Genomic DNA, 27282 nt, shown 5'->3' on the forward strand with positions numbered 1-27282 from the left:
GTCAGCTTGTATTTTAGGTGTAAGATTTGTCAGACGAAGGAGCTGAGGAGTAGGCTTTGCCCGTGTGTGAGAGACAGAGAGAGAGAGAGAGAGAGAGGTCCTCAATGGAAGAGAAGGGAAAGGGGAAGAAGCGATCCTCCAAACAATCATCTTCTCGTTCGCATATAAACATTCTTGACGATGGCTGTCTCATGCACATCTTCAGCTTCTTATCCCCTATTCCAGGTATAGATATATACATACACACACACATTTTGGAACATTAATTCTTCTTGTTAGTTCAATTCTCAAATTATGTAAAGACCCAATCTTTTATTTCATCTATAAGTGTGTAAAAAGGTGAAACCTTTCTTATAAAACCCTAATTTCTGTAAATTTATCTTCTTGTGGTTTAGAATGAACAATTAATTGGGTGTAATTCATTGAAGAAAGTTCATTTAACAGTGTAAAGATAGGATTTTTTTGATTTCTTGTTTCATTTTTCTAGCTTAGTTTATTCAATGGTCTCTAGAATGTTGTATCAGTTCGTTTTTTTGTTTTTGTTTTTATTTTTATTTTTGGAATTCTATGTTTGTTTTAATTGGATTTTAATATTGGGTCCTTATTATACCAGTTTGGTGTCCCAAAATATTGTGTCAGTTGATTGGTAGTACTTATGGGATCTATTAGCTGTGAAGTATTGTTTCAATTATTTTGATTTCCGTAGAAGTTTTTTTTTTTTTTTTTTGATAGATTTGATTTTCGTAGAAGTTGAGGTAGATTGCGACGATTTGATGAGAGAAAGTCTTGACAATAATAATATTGGTAAAATTGGGGAAAATTTTAATATTGGCGAAGACTTCACACTGAATAGTGGGTTGGAAAAGGGAGTAATCAGGGACCCCAAAATTGTGTGCGTTGAACATCAACCATGATGGACGTGAAATCCTGTTATGAACTTGAACTTTTGAAATTAGGAATGAAAAGAAAATAGACATGACCTTGGTTGGCGACCTTCGTTGCACTTGGGAGGGGTGCCCGTCTAAGGTCTACCCAATGGTGGAGCCTACATCATAATTTGTGGTAGTGGCGGCCTGCACTCCCTGCCTATTATTTACTTGAAACATAAAAAATGAACATTTAGATGTCTGCCTGGATTGTTTGTATTGGTCATGTCACAAACCTGTTCTGAGAGTTTTTGTTAGCTTTGATGCATGTATAAGTGATCTTGTTTGGTCTCTGTCACGAATTACTGTTGAGTTGCAGATCGGTATAACACCGCCCTCGTTTGCCACAGATGGAGTTACCTGGCATGTCATCCTCGCCTGTGGCTACGTGTAGATCGGTCTGTCCAAGATTTATCTCAACCTGGAGTTTTCCCTAACATTGAAACAGCTGTCTCTGCTGCAAGGTTAGTAAAGTTGCATTTGCTTCTATTTCACGCGTGGATTATTATAGCATTTATACCTGATCAAAGACTTTGGGCGTTGCAGGCCAGGTGACACCATTCTGATTGCGGCAGGAGGGATTCATGTTGCTTGTAATATTCAAATAAAAAAGCCCGTTTGCTTGGTATGTTGAAAACTCTTCTCCTGTAAATGTCCCTTTAGTCAGTTGGTCCCTATGGGAGTTTGATTTTTAAAAATTGTAAATAGTTGGGAAATGCTGGAAATTCTAGTTTTTGAATAATTTTATCCAAAAGTTCAAAATGGCTGCCATTTTTCCTGTCCTCTTTATGATAATAGGTTATGTCCAAATTAATAAGGTATCATAAAATCAAGTTAGCTACCGTTTCATGTTTTTTTGAATGCTGTAGGTTGCATTCAGCTCCGAGTGGCTGTGGTATACCCGATATATTGCTTGGTCTTGGCCATTCTTTCTTTTTATTGTGAAGTTTTTATGTTGAAAGAAGTATTCAAAGTGAATTTAACTTCTTATCCCATAGGAAAAACAAATGGTTTAAGAAAACGTTAATTGTACTTTCTAGAAGGAGTTTTCACTTAATAACGGCTCTTTCAAAATGAGTGTGTCATGACAACATCCTCTTTTCCTTTTAGGTTTGAAGCATTGATATAATCTAATATTTTCATTTATACAATTAGCGGCCATGGGCACTTCTTTATTTACACCAATAAAATGGTTTTACCATATTTCTTTTAAACTCTCTCTCAACTGCTGTCCTTCATTTTGGCACAACAGGGAACTTGTGTGGTGTTTTTTTTTTTTTTGTCTATATACCAATATTATCTGGCTGATTAAGAATAAAGATGGTTTTACCAGAATTCTTTTAAACTCTCGCAACTGCTGACCTCCATTTTTTTTTTTCTTTTACTGTCTACATACCAATATTATCTGGCTGATTAAGATAACAAATGGTTTCACTATATTTATCTTCAACTCGCTCTAAACTGATAACCTCCACTGGAACTTGTGTCAACCATTTTCCTTCCTTTCTTTGCACTTGAAAACTTTTACTCATTCAACCTTCCATTTGCAATATATATATTAATAAGAATGATTACGGAAATAACATAACAGTGATGGTTATTAGTCACAAAATTTTACTGCAGTTGGTTTTCAGATTTTTATTGATAGACTCATTTAGGAAAACATCATAACAAGGTCACTCATCCTTGTATTATTACTGGTGTTTGTTTATTATATCCAATTATGGTGGTGTTAGAAAACAGTTGTCTAACCAAGGTTTCAGCTCAAGGGGAATCTCCTCCTCCTTTCCCCAGGTTGAGGGTTCAGGTCCCCACTGGGGCAATAGTGTCGGTGTGTATTTGAATTGTGTACGCATGTGCTTACCTACCAAGAAAAGAAAAGGAATGATGGTTGTATGAATCCGTGCATCTGGAAACCAGCTTTAGATGGGAGCTAGCTAGCAATGCATGACCTACAAAAGTGCTTTTGAAATGCTGTAATTAAGACAGTTTTAACTCTTACTGGGCTTCCTCATTTCATGTCAGGAATCGGAATCAATCACCCTTATGTTATGCTGTCTAAATCTGAGGCGCCAGCTTGTTCTCATGAACCTTATAGCAAGGAATGGAGATTAATTTTGTTTTTTTAATAGAAATATTACCATTTGTCTTTTTCTCTTAATTTATTCAGATTGGCGGAGGGGAGCTTCCTGATGATACGATGCTTCTATGTTCCCGGGGTTCAGACAGGTTAGCAAATTTGTTTTTGTGTTCTTCCTTTTGTGTTGAATGGTGATTCTATGGGAATTTTCTCAATAAAAATAACTTGGACATCCAATTTACTGGAGTTGGCAGATACCTATAACTGAAATGCATTACATTAATCCCCATGCATGAAGAGCTCTCAAGCACCCAAACAAATGGCACATGCTTAATGTTGCATTGCCCATCATAATATTTGATTCGCTTGTGTTATGTGCCCCTTATTGTTCCAGTGAGAGATTTTGAAACAACAGAATTCAACCTTTGTTGCCTCACTAAATAGGATTTGGAGAAATTATTTAAATTGTTTGATCATCCCTTATACAATGTATGGGCCTGCAAACGAACCGAGTTGAGCCGAACTTTAGATTGCTCAGGCTCATTTGTTTATAAGCTCAGGCAGTGCTCTGCTCAGCTCGGCTCGGTTCGGGATCATGATGAGCTCAAAAAACTAAGCTCGGGTTCGGGCTCGTCACGATCTCGGCTCGTTTAAAAAGCTCGAGCTTGGCTCGTTTAAGAAAACAAATTGAACTCCTGTTCAAAATTGGTTCAGGCTCATTTTCAAGCTTGCCAGGCTCATTTAGTAAATCGTTGTATTTTTATATTATATTTCTAAAGATTAAATAATTTCAATAAAAAATAGAAACAAATATTAAACAAGTCCTATAACGAGCCTATACACGAGCATATACGAGCTTATGTTCTCGAACATAAATGAGTCTAGATGAGCTGAGTCTAACATTGTTTGGGATCGGCTCGTTTAGTAAACGAGCCTCGAAATTGAGCTTGAGCTTGGCTTGTTTGCTCAACGACTGAGCCCGAGCTGTTAACAAATAGTTCAATTCATTTGCAGCCCAAAATGTACTCGTCTAGAAAATTTGTTTATTTTAAAAGTAATAATCTAAGAGGTTAAATTTTTATTTGCTGTTTAATTTAAAATTATCTTATAGTGAAATGCATACCCAGCAATTAGGAGTTGGCTTCTGAAGAATCACCACTGCTGTTTTCACTATGATCAACAAATTTTTGTACATCATATTCTGTGTTTGAGCAGTGCATTGGAGTTCCTGTCAACCTGTAAATTGGCGAACCTAACGGTGAAGTCAGAGCTGGGTTGCTGCTTGCTCCATAGGAGTGGGAGACTGACAATTGACGGGTGTGTTCTTCAATGCGAGTCAAACCCCTTAGATTATCTCTCCCATGCGATTGTGAGCACAGCCAGTGGCCCTGAGGTTTTTCCGTTGGTGAAAAGCCGAGGTGACAGCGTTTCTGTTTCTCGAACTCGAATTGAAGGAGGTGCCAAGGCTGTTATGACAAGTGGAACCCTGGCACTGCAGCGTGTTCGAGTAATTTATGCTCGAACTTCCCTGTTTTTCTGGTTTGATGTAGAGCACCTATGCCAATGATATATTCCAGTGCTATTCCGTAAAAATATGAACTTTTAGTTGTATATTTATTTCAGGTGTTGTATTAATTTTAGAATATCATGTCATAATACTGGTTTTGAAGGTTTGTGCTAATTGGTACGATCCATTGTGGTTGAATAAATATTCATTTAGTTTGTTCCTCTGCATTTTCAATCTTCTTCCTTCTTCTTTCTTTCTTTTTTTTATTTTTTTTTTTCAAACAGTTGTTATATATGTATATATATATATTCTGCACCATAGGGTAACACATTTACCGACTAATTATTTTCTTGACAAGCATCTACTTATCAAAATATATATATATATATTTCTTGACAAGCATCTTAAAGAACCGAAGCATAAGTAGGGAAATGGGTGGAGAGAACATGGGAAGGAATTAACAAATTAATAATGGTTTCCTTGAAAAATAAAAAAATAAAAAAATTAATAATAGTAAAAATTATTTAAAACTATTTTAGTAAGTTATTAGCTTCTCTTTTATCCAACCCAGCAAGTTATTAGCTTCTTCTCTTTTATCCAACCCAAATCACACAATCTTTTCTCTAGGAATGTCTAATCCATCCCTTCCTCTCTTTTTTCCATTCAGTTTTTTTTTTTTTTTTTTTTTTTTTTTTCTATTCGCACTAAACAAAGCATTAAATTTTGTGCACTAAATAGTTCCTAGAATACAATTTCAATTGATCTTTCTTTCTGAAGTCTGAAAATAAATGATTTTTCAAAGTTTTTCTTTCTTATACAATAATACAAAAAAGAAAAGAAATATATTTAAGATTTCACTAATACTGAAATTACCAAGTTCAGCCCTGTTTATGATTGCATTACTTACCCCCAAAAAAAACTTTGGCTGAAAATTGGGAAGTGCAAATTCATTATTAAATTGGAGGCGATTAGAAAAACCACAAATTTCATAGGAGTTCACTCCATATTGAAATTATTGGAAGGAGCTTTTTGTTTGTTCTCAAAAAGTTTCTTCACTAACCCAATATCCAAGAAATATAATTATATACATATATAATTGGTGAATGCCACTACCGAATAATAATTTCGGAATGGGCAGAATTCACATGGAAATTGCCATACTTTGATGTGCGGATGGAATTAAGCACTAACCAAACAGTTCTTAGTAAAGAGATTTTTGAAATGGCAAATGATATATTGAAAGGCAAGGTCCAAAAAGCATGTTCTGGCCATAAAAACAGTAGCTACCTTAGCTCACCACATTATTAAGGTAACAAACCACAATTAAAAAAAGAAAAGAAAAGAAAAAAGGAAGTAACTACAGCCTCTAAACATTCTAAAAAAAGAAAAGGCTTATTTATTTGTTTAGGTCTATATTCATTTGAGAAAACAGAACTATTTCATGATGAAAAAGAAACTGTCATTAGTTCCCTAACTTCAATAAATTTCCATAAAAAAACTGTAACAGAGAAAAGTATTCAATAGCAACATTCAAAACTTTCAGCAACAACTTACCCAAAAAAAACAAAAAACACACACACATTCAGCAATAAACAACACACCCACAAGTTCCTCATTTGTAAAACAAGCCTCCTATACCACAGTTTGGCTATAGTATACACCAATCAACCTCGGAAAGGCAGAATTTACTTGTCCTGCCTTTCTTTGTTCCTCTCGTTACAATTCTTAGCCTATACCTCCCTCCCCACAGAAAACTGAAACATTTTCCTCTACCCATATATGGATGCCCGCCTCTATCTTCAAACTGCAGTTTCCTCGACACCCGAGTTTTCTATGAGCCTAAAAAATGGCAAACATAATTCCACAAACTACCATCTGAATAAATAATTTGGTTCTCCTTGCTAACATTTTCTTCGGAAGTACCTACCTCAACTGCCTGAAAATTGGCAATCACATGACAATGACTCACAATCGCATTAAAAAACACAGATAGCACATGTAAATGTTTATAGAGCTGAAGAAGAAACCTCAAAGCATGCAAACATGTTAATCTGAGAAGTAAAGCCTAGAAAGAATTTTAGTAGCTGAGGCGGCATTTGGACGTTTAAGAAAATGTAGTTGTTTTTGTCTTCAGAAGCTTTAGGACAATAATTCATCATTCAAATTGCAGCAAACACATAACAAGAAAATATTCGGTACAAAAGATATCGCCAAAGGGAAAAGGTAACAAATATAAATTGTGCTACTTCTGATTTAGAGAAACAGTTAAATATAATGTACTTTCAGAGAAACAATTCAAGTTACATGCAATATAAATCCAACTAATTTCAAATGCTGGGTAAGCGACAACAGAAATTTCAAATGGTCAGTGGAGATATATTATACTGAATTATACAGCATGGGTGACAATATTGGACCATATAAGACCGGTCCACCAATCTCACTTCAAGAGATAAAATTAGAACTCTAAGCAAGTATCAGTAATAAGTCACAATACATTTTGAATATACCACCATAAATAAAGAGGGCTTTAAGATGCTCGAATAAAAAAAGTAGTCTGCAAAATCTTTTGGGGGCATTAATTTTAAGAAAATATTAGAGGTCTTGTGCTTTTATGATTGGACTTTAGTTTGTTCCTTCGAAAAGTGATGCCGGGTAAGCCAGGCTGATGAAGCTCCTCTACTAAATAGGTTAAAGCTTAACTTGATGGATGTTCTTCAAGCAACCCAAGGCAGTCAGGCACGAGGAACTACAAGGGGCCATGACGGAGCCCTTATTTTATCTTATTCAATATCAGCCAGCCCCAGGCTTGTCATGAAAGCTGAAATGTAAGTTTGTATAAAAAGTCTTAAAGGAGGCTCAAGCTATGGGAATAACCAAACTAAGTGGGATAACTCCTGCTTTCTCCACAATGGAATGATCTGGGGATTCTGTCAGAATCTAGCCTAGCCTTTTTTGACACAATAAGCTTGAGTTGATGAGCGGAAGCACAAGACAATTGGGAGATTTTCTCTTCGTTGAGGAGAATGCAAATTAGCTGAACTGTTGGAGGATGACATAACTACATGAATCATGAATTTGGAAGCAATTTTTTTGCCAAAAGATGACACCAAACCAATTTAGAGGGCTTCCCAACAATCCCCCTCACCACCATCACCCCCCCCCCCCCCCCCCCCCCCACCCCAAATCCCAAAAAAAAAAAAAAAAAAAAAGGAGAGGAGAAAAAAACGTTGATTCCTAGGAGGTGCTTTTGTCTCCTTATGTAGTTGATTCCATTTAAGTGATTTCCTATTTACCTCTAACTTTCCCTATTGTTAATGTCTTACTGTGGGTGTCTTGTCCTTCTAATACAAATCTTCTAAACCATAACATAAGAAAAAAAGGAAACTTACACGAGCGTTATAAGCTTATAGGAAAAACTCAAGGTCCTATTATCATTACAGCATTGATATGGTATCTAGTGGTAAGGATTTTATCGAGGTCCATACTTTCTGTCAGGTGGTTGACAATATTTAGGTCACATATCTGAGATGGGACTCCAAGGTCATGTATGTATTCCTTGTCTTAAACCTCTTCTTTTATAAGATTGTCATGAGATTTCCATGTGCTCCTTTTTGGAAGCATCAAAAAGCATAGTTGCACATTAACAGCAATAATAGTTACTTTTTTGTAGATCCAGCATTAAATGGAGAGGGGGGACTTGTACATGAAGGCGTTAAATCTAGCTAAAATAAAAAATAATACAAAGGGGTTTATGGGGTGTTAGGCATTCAGATAATTGTAACTACGATTTCTACTAAAGATCTATTAATTCCTATAGATCTTTTGTAGTGTCTACTTTTTGAAAATTATTTTTATAGTTTTAATCACCCTACATTCTATCGGGAGATAAGATAATTGAGAGAGAACCAGGGTTGGGAATTGCCAAGTGTTTTGATAAAAAAAGAAGGAAAACTGATTATCCAGAACTAACCATAAGTTGGACAACCAAACCCAATTTTCGCTCAAAATAAAACAATTGAAAACTAATTAAATGATGATCATGCTTCATGAATGCTAGGCCAAGCAATTTGGTATGGAAATATACATTAGTAGTGCATTGCAAGCTTCACGAAAGAACCTCTTACATTAGTTTAACACTGAATTTCAAAAATTCTCCAGATAGATGTTGTGTCAATGTAAGGTATCAGTGTTAAGCTAATGGAATAATAACTTACGCAATATATTAAAATGCGAAGGTAGCCAAACCCAATTTAAAGAAGCAGGTCACCCTTGTACCACCATATCATCAGCAGAGTAATAATCTGCAATGAGCCGGTACATGTATGATGGGTTATGCCCTCCTCTGCAAAGAAGTAAAGATCAATTAACAATACCTGTTGTAATTCAAAAAACTGATTCAAAACATAAAAGAGAGAATACGATATTGTTGTAATTTAGTCCAAATGAACCAAATGACAAGATCTAAAGAAATGATTTCAATGCAAAATATAAAGGACACCTAGAACACTGTTATAGAAGAAATTCCATCACATGAACCCAATAAACAAAATTACGAGTCTATTAGTTTGAACCCATAGAACATAAAACAGACTGTTAAATTTAATCTGAGAAAAGCTTTGTCACTCCAGTTTAATGTCACTTGGGTTTTGTCTCCTTATTTTCATACACTTGAAAAGAAAATGTGTTATGTAAGCAAACATCACTGTTTCACAAATCAAAGAGGAACATAAAGGGTAAACTCTCTGAATTCTGTGATCCCATGCATTCCTTAAACAAATAATAGTAAGGTGAACTTACGTCTCAGTAATGAATAAACTGACAAGCTTCGGTGGCACATAATCAAATGCAGGATTGACAACATGAAGAAGAGGGGAACCAGAACCACTTCCAAAATCCATGCAATCTGAGAATTCTCCAAAGTCAAGCAGCTCAGATGGGGACTTCAACTCATTAAGTAATACCTCTGGATTATGCGGATACAATGGACACAACTGTCATGAAGCAAAACAGAAATTAGAAACACACTGCAGCAAAAAAATTATGTAACAAGAAGCAGTTCAACAATTAGTACATCAAGATACTTGATAACACAACACGCATCTACTCGTAAAGTAAAAATTAAGAAGTAACAATCGGCAATGGGTAATATCTTAGACATTGAAATGGAAAGGGGTACAAAGAATTATCCCAGGAAAAAAAAAAAAAAAAAAAAAAAAAAGAAAAAACAAAATGGGTGCAAATTTGTGGTTGCTTTTTTCTTTTTCCTTCTGTGATAAATAACAGATTCTCATATATTCTCATCCCACTTAATGCCAGTTCTGTTTACTTGCTCTGTCTGAAAGGATGATGCTGTCATTTAGTAGCTGAATTCATTCCAATTACTACTATTTTTCCCCTTGTGGACATGTAAAAAAAAATAGGGTTAAGTGCATTAAACCCCCCTCAACTTTCTTCTCTTTCCCAATAAACCCCCCTGAACTAAGTGAAAGACACTTAACCCCTCAAACTATGTCAATTGTTGCAAAACGTTAGTGGACCGTTTGAAATCTAACGTCCAAAGAAGGCACATGACTCACGTGACTAGGTAAAAATCTATGAAGACAAAAATAACCTTATCACCAATGAATGCATAATATACACAAATACACACACACACACATACATCTCTCCTTTCTCTTCAAACGACCATCAGCCTCTGTCCATTGCTGCCACCTCCACCGTCCGCCCATGGCCACCACCGACACCGCCACCGTTCTCTCCCCCACAGAATATTCTTCCCTCACAACCACCTCCACCATCCACTGCCGCCACCACTTCCTCTTTTTTTTTTTCTTTTTTTTTCCCCCCTCTTTGGCCTCTAACTCCGGCGACAACAAGAATTTCAAAGAGGTGGGAAATCATTCAACACAAATTTGCTTTTGTTGACGAGATTCACCGACCTCCAATCTATTGTAGAAGACATGGCAACGATTGTTGAAACCTAGGGCTTTAAAACCCATATCCTTTCACCAAATCCACCATATGATAAGGAAAAAATAAAAATTAAATCCACTGTATGTGTCTGTAATTCCTTTCCTTCTATCATCATCTTCTTTTACGACAAACCCACATCCTGATTCCAATCAATCCCAACAATCATTGTTAGTTGCCAAATTCAAGACCAAGTCCTCACCTGCAATTTCTGGGTTCATTCTCAGCATATGATGCTCTCAATGGAGAGAGACGATGTTGATTTCCAACATCACCGTCAATGGAGAGAGACCCATCATGCACCAAATCCGATCAACCCCAATATACAACCTGTTTAAATTGGAACCCATTTTGATATTTTGATGTTATAACTTCACAATTTCCTCTCATCTCCTTCAATTTCTTGTTGACCCCAAGAAATACTACTGACGAAGTGGACAGAGTGTTCGCGCGGTTTTTGTTCCCTACGCCGATCGATGGACTCTTCGCGGGCGTGCCAGAGTATTTGTACAAAATACCCAAAATATGTAATTGAACACCAGCCTATCACTTTTTCCGATGGCTGACTCTCAGGCGATTGTGTGGGAGAGAGACTAGTAAGAACTCCCAGTAAGGTTCTTTTATGCCTTGTTTGTAGCAAGGACTTTTTAGAGTGTCTAAAGAAATGCAACGGCTGATGAATGTTTGAATGGATAGAATGGCTGAGTGAAGACAGGCGGCAAGAACTTAATCGATCGCCGGCCGAACGTGATGGCGAGAACTTAATCAATCGCCACCAGCCAAACACAATGGCAAGAATTTAATCGATCGCCACTGAAACGTGATAGCAAGAATTTAATCAATTGCCATCAGCCAAGTAATGACAAGAATTTAATCAATTGTCACTACGATTCAATGGCAAGAATTTAATCAATTGCCATTGAATTGAAAGCCTAACTAAAATTGCGTAATTAAAATTGGCATAATTGAAATTGAAAGAAAGTAAATGGCTGAATCGAAATAGTTGACGAGGATCTAATCAATTGCCATTAAATTGAAATAAAGAAATTGATAGGAAAATGACGTAGAGTCAATTGAAAACTTTTTTAGTTGAAATGCATGTTTTGTGGTGGTGCTGGACGAATTGGAAATGGAATACAATACTTCTATTTATAGAAGTTCTATCTCAACTTATTTTCCTAAGTTATTGCTAGAAAATCTCTTTGCTCCTTGATTTTCTTCACTTTATTACTCAAACTAAACCACGTTCCAGTAGTCTTTTGCGTCTCTTCTCTTCTTGCTTCAATAGGAAAGTCCTTGCTGAAATCTCTCCTTGATTCAGTCAAATGCAAGTTGTCGAGAAATATGCTGAAAAGTTGCTAGAAAGTTGCTAACTTTTAGCAACTCCTTTCCTTAAGTTAGGCTGAAAACTTCCCTTAAATGGCTAGAAGACCATTCATAACTTTTGCCCAAATTATCCCTCACGTGACGGCCTCTCCTTTGAATTCCTTATTCCTTTGCAACGAAATTCCTATTTCATAGGAATCTCATTCCAACTAAATCTCTTCTATCCAAACTGAAATAATATATTTGAATTAACTCAAGTATTAATTACCAAATTTCAGCAACAACCTTATTGGATAAGGTGGCTAAATTCCTAGATTTTCTCCTCTTGTTTCTCAATTGGCCGACTTTTCTTGAAACCATACTAAACAAGTGTCGGCCCATCGCTGGTCCACGTCACCACTGAGGTGGCTGCCAAGTTTTGGTGCCAACACAGAGAAAGGAGGGTGGTGATGGCTGCCGATAGAGAAGAAATACAATTATATACATATATATAATTCTCCACTAATTGAGTTGTCATTCTCTTATTCATGGAGAATTTTTTTTGTCCACTTCAATAAAATAATTCTGAGTTGGCCAATTTTCATTGGACATAGAGATTACAATTGCTACATCAGCCTCTCAACAGAAGAAATAAATCAACACGAAGGGCTAAATGGTAATTTTCTTTTTCTGTTAACGGTTGCTTGACGGTTCTTGACTAAGTGCAACAAAATGATAGTTTAGGGGGTTTTACTTACTTCAGGGAGGTTTCTTGCAAACGGGTAATAGTTGAGGGGGGTATAATGCACTTAACCCAAAAATTTATTTTTTGTGTCCTTAAGACAATACTTGATGAAACTAAATCTTGCATAATCACAAACGTGCCATTCCGTTCTTGACCATTGCATGCAAAATTGCAAATACACACATTATTGCAGCTAAAAAGACTTGAATAGTCAATGTTCTTATGATACAGACAGAAGGCTATATTTTTTTTGATAAGTAAGGAATTAAATAAAAAGGCATTCAAAGGGGGAACGCGTCCCTTGTACAAAAGTGGAACCGGGGTCTAAGGCCCCAAAGAATCCAAAAAAATAATTAAATCATCGGAGGAGGAGCAAGAACTCCTCTTCACATAACTAAAAAGAGAGCGAATAATATGAAGTTTCAGCGTCGCCGTGGACGACTCCTTCCCTTCGAACATTCTGATATTCCTCTCCTTCCAAATGCACCACCATACGCTATGTGAAACAATTCTCCAGTAATCGCGTATACCACTTCTCACACGACATCCTCTCCAAGCATGAATCAAATCCTTAGAAGGACGTGGCATTACCCAATGCATGCCAAACAAACCAATTATAAGATTCCAACAGTTGTACGCCACAGGGCAATGCATGAAGATATGATCAACTGACTCACCATCTTGTTTGCATAGGCAACACCAATTAACAGACAGAAGGCTATATAACGTATAAATTTACCTTGCCCATGTTTTTCGTTATATATGATGATTGACAGCGACAATAGGGTTTTTGCAGGAGCATAATAGACAATGGAAAGGAGTTTGTGGAACAAGTAAAGAAATTTTGTTCCAAAGGTGAAGTGAACTCTGAAATAATTTGCGTATTCATACTTTCCACTACGTTGGAGGTGCAAAGAAATCAAGAGTAGCATCAATAAAAACATCCCTGAAGTACTTAGATATGTTAAGCGGTGTCACAAAGTCCTTGTCTCTCATATCCAGAGTAAGTTCATAAAATGAAAAAAGAAAGTTCTGTTTCACATCATGCAAGCCTGCCGTATGGAATTTCGCAACTTCAGAAAGCATCCTAACATATTTTTAGCAGTTCACTCACAAATAAGTCAGGTGGGTGGATATTGCATAAAATCTCAGCAGAAGAGGGCAACAAAGGTGAGAAAGCTGTAGGATATAAAAAAATTCAGACTTAAATCCAGATTTAGATTTCTCACATAAGGTAAAATCAAGATTACAGGTCATAGATGTATGGTTCTTGTGAAGCAACACAGAACGTAGGCGGATGTTGAGGTGGATAATAGGAGTGACTAGGAAAGATCAAGATACTATACTAATCAAAATGTGAGGGAGATTCTAGGAATAGCGCTTATTAGTGACAATAAGAGAAAATAGTTAAGACTTAGGTGGTATGGACAGATAAAACGTAGACCCGTTGATGCGCCCGTTGGAAAGGAAATAGTTGTTTGCATAGATGGTTAGAGAAAGCGAGGACACCAAAACTAACATGGAATGAAGAAATTAAAAATTATTTTAAAACATTAAATATTAGAGGAGACATGGTGTATAATAAAATAGAATGGTGAGAGAGAATCCATGCAGCCGGCCCCATTCAATTGAGAAAAAGGCAAGGATTATGATGATGGTATCATGAAGCAACAAGATTCTCCCGAACTGGACATACAGAGCCCCTCCGACAGTGACATTGAACCATGGATATCGTGACACGCGGACTCCCAAAACAAGCTGACAAGATAAAGGCCGCCATGATAGCACATTACAAGAGAAAAATACATGTGGTACCTTGGCCTTGGGTATGCACAACTCAAGGAGATGTCTAGACGCTCCTATAACATGCAAAATGACTCCTCCAATACCTTGGTCCCTCCATCATAACACTATAGTAAACCAGCTGCATAGAGGTAGTACAAAGAAAGCTCCGTGTGCTCATTTATCTGTGATCCAAGCAATGACAGTGTGATCTACAACACTTCACATCTTGATACTAGCAGTTGTGGGTTAAACAAAGTACTACGTCAAAATCCCCTTTTGTATACTTGGGCTTTTCATGGCTTGGTGACTTATGCTAAGGCTAACAAAGTGGGGCCCTGAGCCACAAACATTATGTAATGCAGGGCTCTTTTTTGTGCCACGCAAATTTGATTATATTAGCTATACTCATATAAAGAAATCATGCAAGGAAAACTCAACAAGTAAATGTTCTTGTGTATCATGCTCTGTGCCCAGCACAATGCAACTTGAACACATATCCGCAAAAGAGTTTGCTTTTGCATTCACTTAGTATTATTATACCCAAGTAACCCAACTAGTGTTTCAGAAAGCAATTAGACCATGAAGAAGAATATATACCCAGTTAAAAAGATTAACATTTTAATAATTTCAAAAATATAACCTTAGGCAATATAAATAAGAGCTTGAGCTTTCTATTGTGATGAGAAACTGTAACCAATAACCATATTATCATTACATTCATTCAATTGGCAACATCTATCCCCTGATAGCAACAATATAATATCATTATTCCACAAGGTAATGCAAATTGTCTTAGTTAAATAGAATAGATTTGTTTATTTTCTTTTTTAGAAAGCTACGAGACTGTTAAGAACTGCAATAATGTTAAAATACCTTGTGAATTCCAGAAAGTACGACAAAGGGTACAGCATGCCTTTGAGCAGCTAGTGCAACCATATTCAAACCAACAGGTGCAATAACCCCACCGTTGGCCATGACAGCATGAGCTCCAACTATAACCTTTAAATAGAAATTTTCAAAATGAAGATAAAAGAATCAAGCAAATCCATAACCAGAAGGGGGGAGAAAGCTCTTGTAGAGGTCACATACCATGTTCACTCGAGAAATCATGGCAAAAACTGCAGAATCAGTAATTACTGTGGTTTGTAATCCTCTTGCAACCAATTCTTTCGCAAGAATATGCCCCTGATATCTAATGAAACACAAGCATAAAATATCAACAATGAAAGCATAAAACAAATGACGTTGACAAATCCCAAAAAAGAAAGTATTTTGCATTGCAACAATGGGCTAGCCACTCAGACAAACCTTGGAGCACCTTCTGCAACAAATACCCTAAACGATCTCTTTTTCTCCTTGGCAGCGTACAGAAACTCCATTACTGTTCTCGAACTTCCTAAAGTTAATATTACCTCACTGTAAAAGAATATACGTGTGTGTATACATATAGATCAGTCAAAAAGGTCTAGAGGTCCATAGTAAAATTAACACAAACCCAGATACATACAGATAAAGAGACAAACAGATAGGAAAAAATTGAAAATGAAAAAGACAGACCTCCATCGTGTGAATGCATGCGGTGTTGTAACTGAATATATACAGTAAAGCAAGTGAAAAAACAAATGGAGATAGTTCATCCATGAAAGAAAAGTATAAATTCATTAGTCAGTCTCTATTTCAGTAGAGATGGCAGATCCCATATTTCTGTTAATTTATGTCATATTAGCTTTCCTGAGGGATAAAAGATACCAATGATTTATAAGTCTGGTTAATCAGCATGGCTCAATTAGTGACTTGCAATTAAAGCAGTTTAATCATGCCATGCACTCCATGCAGCATCAAAATATTACCACTACACAAATCCAATACCATAAAAAGACAACCTTTGGACATATCAAACTACAGCCAGTCAAATTCTTAATCAGATACAGCAAGTATCACGCCGCATCTAATGCAGTTATATATAGTTGAAACCAAGTTCAGCTTCTACTTTTCAGAATGTAGTCAGAAGCCAAGACAAACTCGTTTAAGAACATTCACTGTAAGAGGTCCGCTCTTCAACCAGAGACGAGCAATAAACAGTTCGCTGCTGCATACTGAGAGCTTTCAAGGAATCACCAAATTGCTTCCAAACATCCCCAAACAGTAGCCTTCAATTGTTGCCTTCAAGCATCCTTTCTTGCAGCGTTTAAACTAACTCATATCTAAGTGGCAGGTTTCATCATCTAAATATTTGCAGGATTTTGCACGTGTATAACTAAAGAAGTATAAATCTGCCTCTGGTGCAACACATCTACAAGTAAATTAATCTCTTAATGCATGATATGTTTGCCAGTAAGTGGTAAGGCACAAGACCTAGGGAGAAGTCATCCTGTTAAGGCATCCAGTTTAGCACCAGAAGTCCTTTCACTTGCCACACATTTTGTATGCATGTCAATGGCAGAGATCACAATAACTAAAGGATCATCCATCTTCTGAAATCAGCTCTTTCCTACAGGATTTGTATGAAATTAAAAGAGAACGCAATTATTGGCACATGACAAAGTAAGATTTGCATCCACGGGCCTTTGACAATCTATGCCATAAAATGAGTGCTTTAAAAAACCTCCACGTACCCTAAGTTGTGACTTGGTCCACCTACAAAATCTAACACCATTGTGTTAACTAATCAATGGCTCTTGCTCTGCTCACTGGAGCAACCATTTCTTTCTCACCATCCAGTTCTGATCAGATTCAACCAGTGTCGTTGATTTCCTTGAGGGGGCTTCACCCGCAATGTCCCCAAGAACACCAGTACGCAATTCTATGCCATTCTCTTCCATATATTATCCAATCCATCAATTGTCTGACTCTCTTCCAATACTAAGACGGAACAAATATCAAAATCAGTTTCAACAGAGCCACCTTTTATAACTCCAATGGACTTCCAAACTATCAAATACCCCTTCCAAATTGACTCCATTAACATCTTCTTCCAAATAAGCGAAACCTCAGCTCTAAGCACTCGTATCCACTTTGAAAACTCCTTCCCACTGGCCATCACACCATATGACCTGTTTCCACAGCCAAGTATGGCAAACTTACTAAGCCACAAAAACCCAGCTCTGAATTCAACCTGCTCTTCGCCAACCAATGTCTCGAGGTGGCTTGCCAAATTCCTAAGTGGAAGTGATGGGATCAAGACAGGGTTTATTAGTGGAGGTCCTGAGGTTCATAGCTTTTGGGATCAACAAGGCATAACGAGAGATCATTGGATGAGAGCAGATTGAAGAGGGTTGAGCAAGGTTTTTAGATGTACCTCTTAGGATTCAAAGTATAGCTTGCCTATGCGAGAACTGGAATGAGGTTTTGGAGGAGAGTTTGAGTCATCTGAGACAGATTGTAAGCAGTAGAAGGTTGTTGGCTTGTCACAGAGAGGAATGAAGAGAGTTAGAATAGCAGGGATGGAGGCAGAGTACAGAGTGGTATATTATTCTTATTTTGTCCTTCTAAAGGATTCAAGTGGCAGGGATGTAACTAGTACTTGGTTCATATTGCACGCAAACTAAAACTGGCACTTGCTGCTAACACTGCTGATTGTTGAGTACGTAGAAGCAAAGACAATCTGCATCTCTAATAGGTATTATTGGGAGACCAGGTAAATTTTGATAAATAATGGACACATCTTGGATCTTGTGTACAATCTAGAACGACCATCCTAATTCGATCCTAAGGAATTAGACTAGTTCATGCACAAATAAGCAATCTCGAGTATTGTCATGAATTATTTTCCAAAAAAGTTAATCAAATATCTTCACAATGTACTATAACTTTTGCTCAATCACACACAATTTATGCCCCATATTGATGGTCTGAGTTGTATTTTCTACAACATCCAAAAGACAGATAACCATAGAAGTCTTTTAATTTTCCCATATCAAGGCCCAAACAATTAACCATTTCATGATCCTTGATCCAAATTTTTTTAAAAAAAGGCTAACTCAGCGCATGAGGCTCCCGCCACTGCGGGATCTGGGGAGGGTTAGATGTACACAGCCTTACCTCCTCATGCATGTAGAGAGGTTGTTTCCCAACTTGAATCCATGATCTCTAGATCACAATGGAGCAACATTACGCCCGCCCTCTTGTTCCAAAATTCAAAGTTTTAAAAAAATAATAAAATAAACTAAAACAAAATTAAAAAAACAAGGAGTTCCATTATTTGATGACATCACATCACAGCCCCTTAGAACGATGTTAATTCCATCTTTAAAATTTCAGCTCTCTCCACTACAAAATCTTAAAGTAACACCGAAAATCTGATAAAACTGAACTCCAAAACCTCCAAATGCATGAGAAGATCACTATAAACCGCTAAAAGACACATAAAATAAACCATCAAAGGAACTTGAGGACCAATGCCGAATCTAACGCATGAACATCAAAACTTCAAAATAGAATAGCATATTATAGATCACCAGGGGTTGTAGCCTACTGGATCACCAAGGACTGTAACCTATCGGTATCTCTTCTACCTCCTAAAGTGGAAGGTGAGGTTTCAAGTCCCAACAAGGTTAAATGGGTGCGTGAGTTTCTTGCAAAGAAAAAAAAAAAAGAATAGCATATTATAAGACAAATTGATATACAATACTAGACTCAGTAGCCACAATATAGCTAAAAGAACTCAAGACTGTCACAAACCAAATATAAGACTACTATTACATCTCTAAGATCATACCAAAACTATTCACAGGATAATGTTTGTAAGAATGTGTTCCAAGTCAGATAAGCAATTTGTACTTATAAAACAAAACATTTACTCAAAGTTCAAGAAGTACTTTTGATGAATATGCTCCACTGCTTGCTCGGCAATCTGTTCATGGCAAGTGGAAATATCTTGGATAAGTTCATTAACCCCCTCAATTACATTATGCTTTAGCTTCCGACTCCTTGAATTTTTATCATTAGCTGTAAAGACAAAATATCATTAACAACAATATATCCTTAACAATCAACCTAAAAACCACTTTGATGTTGCACATAAACCACACTACTGCTTTCATGATTCTATAAAACAAAACGAACAATTCCTATATGCCACCCCACATGTAGTAACCTTCATCTTCAAAGAATATTGATGGCACAGTTGAACTAATTGCACTAAAAAAACCACATATCATTAATTATCTGATCAGAAGAGTTTCTAAAAATAAAAATAAAAAAGAATAAAACAATACTCACATTTGCTTTTTTCTTCAGAATCACCCCCAGAAGATCCAGTGTGAGGCACAGCTGTTGAGTGAGGCAGATCCTCAAGAAGGGTTTGCAAGGAAGGAGGCCTCAGACTGCTTCTAGCAGCAGCAGCAACGGCAGCAGCTGATAAAACTGGGTGATCACCTTGCTCAGCATCATCGTCATCATCACTTACAGTTGCTAAACCCAACCCACCAATAGCAGCAGTTGCAAGAGAAAGATCCTCCTCTCTAATTAGATGTAAAACACGCCTCACAATATTACCAACAGCAAGCTCTGCAATACAGTTCACAAAATTATTTGTCTCAGAAACATAGCAAATAAGCCTCAAATAACACAAGTAAACCAAAGAAAGGAAGTGCAGGATATAAAATTTTCTTTTCACAAGTACTTATATTTCAATAGTTGAATACAATCTCACAATATCCTTCATCCAGTGATAGTTCTCTGATTCTTTCTTCAAGAAGCTTTGACCAGGGAGCTTAGACGTGTTTTTCCCTTCTCGCGCACATGATGCACCCAACTCAACGCACACACCCACTATGACACCCCATAGGGAACTTGAATGCTCAAACTCTATTATGGGGAAATGAGGACAATCCACTTGAGCTGAAGGCTCAGTGCTTAGACATGCTTCTACTTAAGCCAGGGAGAGAGATTTAATTAATCCCTTATGAAAATCTCTACAGTTGTAGTTCATACAATGATGTTTCTGTGATTCTTTCTTCAAAAAGCTAAGACCGGGAGCTACACTATGTTTCTATTTGCGCACCAAAGAGAATGTTTGATTAATCCTTATGTAATGCTGTACACTTCAAACTTTTTATATACCAGGAGTTTCAAGCTGAGTGCTTACTTCATATTGGTGCTTTAGAGATAAATCCGCTAAATTCAGGTTTCTTGTCCGCTAGAGCCTGCTGTGGGTGGGAGAATTTCTTTATGAGGATAATCTTTCTAGAAAATATCTCAAAAGTAAATCATTATCTTGTTAGGATGTATGTTTGTGCTAGCCAAGAATCATTCTTGTCTTCATTTCTCAGAATAATGTGACAGAAACTCAATAGAGGACATTCTCATTCTCTTGCATAATTTGTGAGTAACAAGTGATAGTGCCTAAAGCTTAAAACTTGTCCCCTTACAGCTCATTTGTGAGACATGGCAGTATTTGCACAAATGTTGAATGGAACCTACCAGACATTTGGCATGAATTTCTGATGAACAGCAAACTGAAGCTGTTTAAAACACGCCTTCCTACGCTGTCATCTGTAGTAAAATCTACAGACCTGTCATCTGTAGTAAATTCAACGTATCTGTAATTTGACTTTCAAGTCTTGGGCGATAGTATTAATGCCCCTTCCCAAATGACCACTAGTTATTTCAAGGACTGTTGCATAGCTAAATCAATAAAATTGTCACTATGAAGCATCTGAATTTCTACTGTTCCCAGACAAAGATTGGCTTCTTGATGCCGGAGAAAAAACACAGCCTACGGAAAGCTATGACATTCATATAACAACAGACAACATCAACAAGATTCACCCCTCCCCTATTTCTACACAAATCCTGCATACAGAATTTATCCTCAATTATTTGGCATTCCGCTGGGAATCATACAGGTATGAGAGTACACAATGTTATTGCAATTTTTATAGCCATTAAAAATAGATCGCTTTGGATTTTACCCCATGAATTTGATCATTTAAATTGAGAAAAAAATTGTGGTACATGTCCCACACAAAGTAGTAGACAGCTACCAGTTGAGCAACTCTTCCCTAAAACTACACTTGTACTCTCACATAAAAGAGAAATGAAAATTAAAGTCAGTTCATAGTTCAACTGACAGTGGTAAACATTGTTTCCCACTTCCATTATTTAAGACAGATCCTCTTAGAAAACACGGAATAGTCTTCTTTGCTGGAATTTTCTCACTATGAAGTGTCAAAAATAGAATTTTGTTCGCCAATTTTTCTTTAACATGATCTTCTTCTCTAATTTATCTTCAAATTCTACCACTTCATTACTGCCCATACCAACTATTTTTCTAGATAAAAAGCAAATCATAGTCATCAAACCACAACTATTCTAACCCAAAGCCATCACCACACCATTATGCCTCACTTTCTTACTCGAAAACCCTAAAAAGCAAGTGATAGCATTAATCAAAATTTTGATTTGCACTACATCACCAAAGTTGTTTGACTAAAAGTTCATTTGGACTGTGAAATCAAACACTAAAACGCACATAAACTGTGTCATAATTAACAAAACAAAATGCATACCCACAGGATTTGCGGCAATAAGCTGCTTCCCAACAGCCGAAACAGCATCAATAAGAGCCCCAGCCTGGTTTGTGTGGGGAATTCGCTGCTGCGATATCACTGATCGAAGCAGCTCCGCCGTCTGCTTCGCTGTACTCTTAGAACCCTCAATTTTACTGCGTCCACATAAAGAGGGAACAAAAAATATCAAGGACGCACACAAAAACACTAATTTCACAATGTATTGAACAACAAATAACTCACCGTTTCTTGAGCTTGTTAGTGAATTCATTTACGAGGGCATGCACGTCCGGCATGGTCTCGAGAATCTCAACAATATCACCTGAAATTACATCATTCGTCAATCCTATATCAGTATTCCTCCGTTTGGATGTCAAGAAAGTGAAAGAAAACATAAAGCCTAATTTTCCATAACATTTGTAATCACCTTGGAAACAACTTAGCTGATTCAACTATCAAGCTCAGTTCACGCGTGTTTTCCAATTCCTCTAACAACAAAATCAAACTAAATTGTTACACTCGAATTCGATTTTCTAGAGAGAGAGAGATTGCGTAATTACTAATTACAGCAGAGATTGATGCGAAAGGGTTTTGGTGTGTGGTTTTTTGGGTTTTGTTTCTTGTCACCTTCGTCGGATTTGAGTCCGATTGGTTTGGGTCATGGATTAGATTCGGGAAAGTCGGATCTGATCCGATTTCATATCGCTAGAGCCCAATATATGGCCCAATTTGTCGCCCTTGGTTTTGTTCCTCTCAAATCTCAATTTGGGCCTTTTGGGTCCAAGACAAGAAGATGATCATCTCCGATTTCAGAATCACTAGAGCCCAAGACATGGTCCAAGTTGTCGTGCTCGGTTTGTTTTGTTTAGTAATTAATTAGCCTAATTAGGTAGGGGTGAATCGAACTAAGAATGGGTAAGATAGGAGCACTATGGTGTTAATAGGATAGGGTCCAACTTGTCGCCCTCGTATTTTGAAAAGTAAACCTCAAACTATTCAAGCATGTTTATTTTTTTATTATTATTATTTTTTTTTTATGGACAACATCATAAAAAATAAAAAATAAAAGTCGGATGTGCGACTCTAGATCAACTCATCATTTTCCTATTTTCACACATATTGACCATGGTAGTAATTGGCAGAGCTTCCCAACAAAAAAGTCCTTTCTAGAAGCCTAGAAGGAATTTCGTGAAAACGATTTTAGTAAAAATAGATGTTTGGGAAATTAATTTTTAAAAGTCCTTAAAATAATTAGAACAAATAATGTTAACATTACCCATTATTATCTCTATATGTTTCTTGAACTCAACCAAAATTATTCCATTAAAACTTAATCACCGCTTAGTGCTAAGCAATGAAAGCGAAGTAAAAAGATGAAAGTCTATCTATAGAAAATAATATATTTATAAAACTGATTTGATGCTGCAGCGAACGCTATTTGTTTCATAAAGTATTTTTCTTAACAGTTTTATATAAAATAAAGGGTAAAGTGCCAAAAAAAAAAAAAAAAAAAAAAACCTCAACTATGTCTAAATTTGCAAAAAATCTTCCTGAACTATGTTTTGTACATAAAACCCCCCAAACTATCGTATTTAGTTGCAAAATGTCCCATTATCTTACCTATTTTCATTAAATGACCATAATACCCTTTCTTATTGAATTACACTTGATTTATTTTTCTTGTTAAAATAAATTATAAAAAAAAATTCATACTAATTTGATGAAATATTCTCCATTAAATTTGCATAAGTTTGACTTTAATTTTTTAATTAATTATTTAAATAAAAATCTTAAATAGAAAATTTTTAAACAATTTAAGTAATTTCTTAATTTTCATGAATATATTGCATTAAAAAGAAGATATTTTTTATTTATGTAATTTATTAATTTTCATGAATATTGTTTGAAAAATAAGATATTTTTTTATACTAAATTTTTTTAAAGTGGGTATAATAAATTTTATTATAATAAGTTAATCATTTTAGAAAATGATAGTTACAAATTTATTTGTTTTTTTTCATTTTTATAATCAAATGATATTAATTAGAAAATTAAGGTAAATGGTATGATTAATATTTAAATAAGAGAAAATATAATAAAAATAATTAGTAAGAAATGACAAATTTAATAATAAAGGGTAAAATAGTCTTTTGTGATGGGTTTGTCCTTCATTGCAACAAATCAATAGTTTAGGGGGGATAATTTTTAGTTTAGGGGGTTAATTGCAAAAAGTCAATAATTCAAGAGGGTTTTTTGCACTTTACTCTAAAATAAAAATAAAAACTATTATAAATTACACCAAAATTTCAAACTACAAGCATCCACGCATAAATCTGCATTGAAAACTTTTACCAAATGGTTACGATCAAATTGGTTCTAATTTACTGATATAAGGGGAGGCTAGTACATATCAGATTCAAATGAGAAAATGTATGGATATAACTAGGTAGGTATATAGTATTACCAAATAATATAAGTTTTTTATTGTAGATAAGTTAGCAAGTGCTCACCCATTTCAGTTATATTAGAGTCAAATCCAATCCTTAATTCTATGTCACGCCAAGCGCTTAATCTGAAAAACGTCCGGGTGAGCCACCTGGGTAGACAGAGTGGCCTGAGCCGCAACGAGTGTGTTACGAGTTCAGGTGGGTATAATGTTACAATAGGAGATTTTGTCTCACATCGGATTCAGATAAAAAAATGTACAAGTATAAGTGAATGGGTATGCAGTCGATTCTTGAAGTTTCTTTTTATTTTTTTTAATTCTTGAATTTGCGTTTCATTTAACGATTCTGCGCTTAATTTTAATCATCACATTCTTGATGATTCATAGCAGTCGATTCTTGAAAGAAACTGTACCTGAAGAGCTAAGTGAGCTGTCTAGACTTGGCACATTGAACTTATCGAAGAACCACTTGACAGGAATGATACCAGAAAAGCAAAAAAACTTTGTTAATTTTTGCATTAACAACTTAAGATTCATGTCTACATTCTACTTGTATCATTAGACCTAAATTCTCTGAATCATGTTACCAAAGATTAAAGAAAAGACATGAAATGTCTAATATGCCCTAAGTTTTATTTAATCCTCCCATAAAATAACCAAACTACCCTCTGTTTATAACTATCTTTTTCAATCCCTAGTTGGCCAAAATAAAATAGATCCTTCCAAAAAGAAGTTACTACCTTAATTAGTTCCTCTAATTAAGCATAGTATATACAATAAAGCAAGGGTTAGACCTAGCGGATGACCAAATAATACAACTATAAATTTTTGTTTAGTTATGGATTTAAATTACAACAAATTATATAAAGGGGTATAAAAACTACACTACTACAACCCATTCTCTCTTCTTTTTCCGTCGTCCTAAGGTTTTCGAACCTAGGAGCTCTAATACCACCTGTGACGGTGCTGATTTTTCAAGCCAACAAGTCCTGTGATGAACCGAAGATTGACATGTTGACTATTTAAGATCCCTTAGAGATAACATATGTGAGAGAGTGTATCTTATGGATCACTTGATAGTTACATGTGACTAAGAAATAAGGCAGTTTACACAACTAAGTCCTAAATATATATTTAACAATTACATATGGTGTAATGATAAGAATAAAAAAAAAAATTTAAAAAAAAAAAGAAAAGTGAGAAAGTATCTCAAGTTATGGGCCCTCTGGGCCCACTTCCTTTGGGGCTTCCCCCCTCTACCTACGACCTTTATTTGAAAAGGACAATAGTTACAATATGATATAACAATCATAGCTATAATACGGTAGACCTCATTTTTTAAATTATGCTGAAGTAAATATTAGTATAAAACTAAAAAATGGGCATTGAAGATAATCTGTTGGCTTTCATGGTTTAAGATGCACAATGAAAATCAGTGCCTAAAAAGATAGAATCAGTTAACTAAAAACATGCATTTAAAAAATTTTCATGCCAAGTTAAGGATGATAGCCAGAACATTTTCCTAATCCCCTTTTTGACCAATCTAATGGCTGCAATTCAAACTATTATTTTTTTTTTTTTTAATCCAGAACTCCCCAAGACACGGCCCTTACAGACCCCACCCTGAAGCACCAAACTGGGGATATGGCAGCCTGCCCCACAGCTGCAATACCAGGTAAGTCGACGAAATTAGAATATGCATAGTAGTACTTTCGATCGATCAGACAAATCTTTAATCGATCTCACAGTGATTGATCCAGCCTTATCAAGATGGATCGAGCATCTTGTCCTTATCCCCAAGAATTTTCATCTTCGATCGATTTAACATCTTTTCAATCGATCGAACTTCTTCCCACTTTGCAGTTCATTCAGGTAGTACCAAGATGTATCGCAATTTGAGATGTCAATATTGGTGGAACGGGATAAGAAAGATGTTGCACAATTTGTGGCTAGATATATTATCTTTTATCTTTTCCTTTTTACATGGGTAGTTTAGTCTTTTGCCCCTTTTGTTAGGGCATATAAATACATTGAACTGTAGTAACTTGTTTAAGATTTTCAGACCTAAAACAGACCAACACTGCCCAAGCCCGAAAAATTTTGGACTAAGCTCAGGTAAATTCGGGCTGGCCCAGCCCGAGTTGCATCCCTTCAAAATTTTGAACTTCTTTAAGCGTAAGCACTGAACATCCTGGAAGGGACAGTTTTTATATATATATATATATATATACAATAGTTTAAGTTTTCTTAATAAATGGACGGAATAAATAATTTTAAGTGTTTTTGGACATTGTTGCTAGACAAAGTGAAAAAGCTTGTATTTGGTAGTACAAAACCAAAAAGTTATTACATGATCTCAGAAATATTTGTTTGGGACCAATCACCACTAAATACGTAAGTAATTGTTTCAAAAATGTGATAGACTTTTAAAACTTTTTTCAACTTTTTTATTTGCGTGATGAAGATTGATCGGGATGGAACTACCTTAATTTTTTTTTAAAAAAACACACCTTCTAATGATAGAGATTTTGGATAAACAGAGCTTTTTAATCAAAGTTCAAATTTGAAGAAATTTATTTTTTTGGAACTTGTAAGCTCAAATCTGAGATAATATTATATATATATAGAGAAAAAAAAAAAAAAAGAAATAACAATTTTAACGATGTGTTTTAGACATTATACTTTTGGTCAATATCAAAACTACCGTTTTGTTATAAAAGTGTTTTGGATAAAAATTATTAGAATTATATTGATGATATGAGTTTGAAGAAAAAAAAATTTAATATATTATGAATTATTTCAAATTAATGAGCACAAATTTAAAAATTAATATAAAATCACCAATATCATAACTCGTACCAAAACTACACCAAACGGTCCCAAGCGTCCGGGAATTCAAACTACGAGCGTGAAGGGGACGCCCAATGGATCCGCGTCGATTCACGGAGAAATTTTCCAAAAAGTCACCGAAACCGAGTATTAATGCCTTCGTCAGAATTTCCGG

The 27282-nt window shown here is 35.8% G+C and overlaps 2 protein-coding genes across 2 annotated transcripts; one reads left to right on the forward strand and one right to left on the reverse strand.

Annotated features, from left to right (window-relative positions):
* On the forward strand, positions 1 to 4740 carry LOC132299412 (F-box protein SKIP5). Its single transcript, XM_059795996.1, has 5 exons — positions 1 to 225; positions 1246 to 1390; positions 1473 to 1551; positions 3097 to 3155; positions 4222 to 4740. Exons 1-5 carry the CDS (start codon positions 105 to 107, stop codon positions 4571 to 4573), a joined length of 756 nt encoding a protein of 251 aa, XP_059651979.1. The 5' UTR covers positions 1 to 104; the 3' UTR covers positions 4574 to 4740.
* A 1218-nt stretch (positions 4741 to 5958) lies between these two features.
* On the reverse strand, positions 5959 to 22431 carry LOC132299411 (uncharacterized). Its single transcript, XM_059795995.1, has 11 exons — positions 22260 to 22431; positions 22076 to 22154; positions 21833 to 21987; positions 19542 to 19829; positions 19139 to 19268; positions 15630 to 15737; positions 15411 to 15513; positions 15195 to 15320; positions 9314 to 9507; positions 8731 to 8858; positions 5959 to 6449 (listed from the first exon to the last, which is right to left on the reverse strand). Exons 2-10 carry the CDS (start codon positions 22126 to 22128, stop codon positions 8780 to 8782), a joined length of 1236 nt encoding a protein of 411 aa, XP_059651978.1. The 5' UTR covers positions 22129 to 22154; positions 22260 to 22431; the 3' UTR covers positions 5959 to 6449; positions 8731 to 8779.
* Positions 22432 to 27282: the final 4851 nt, after the last annotated feature.

This window comes from Cornus florida, unplaced genomic scaffold, assembly GCF_030987335.1.
Source record: "Cornus florida cultivar Cherokee Brave unplaced genomic scaffold, ASM3098733v1 CherokeeBrave_3.0.0_Hap2_Chr03, whole genome shotgun sequence".
Lineage (NCBI taxonomy): Eukaryota > Viridiplantae > Streptophyta > Magnoliopsida > Cornales > Cornaceae > Cornus > Cornus florida.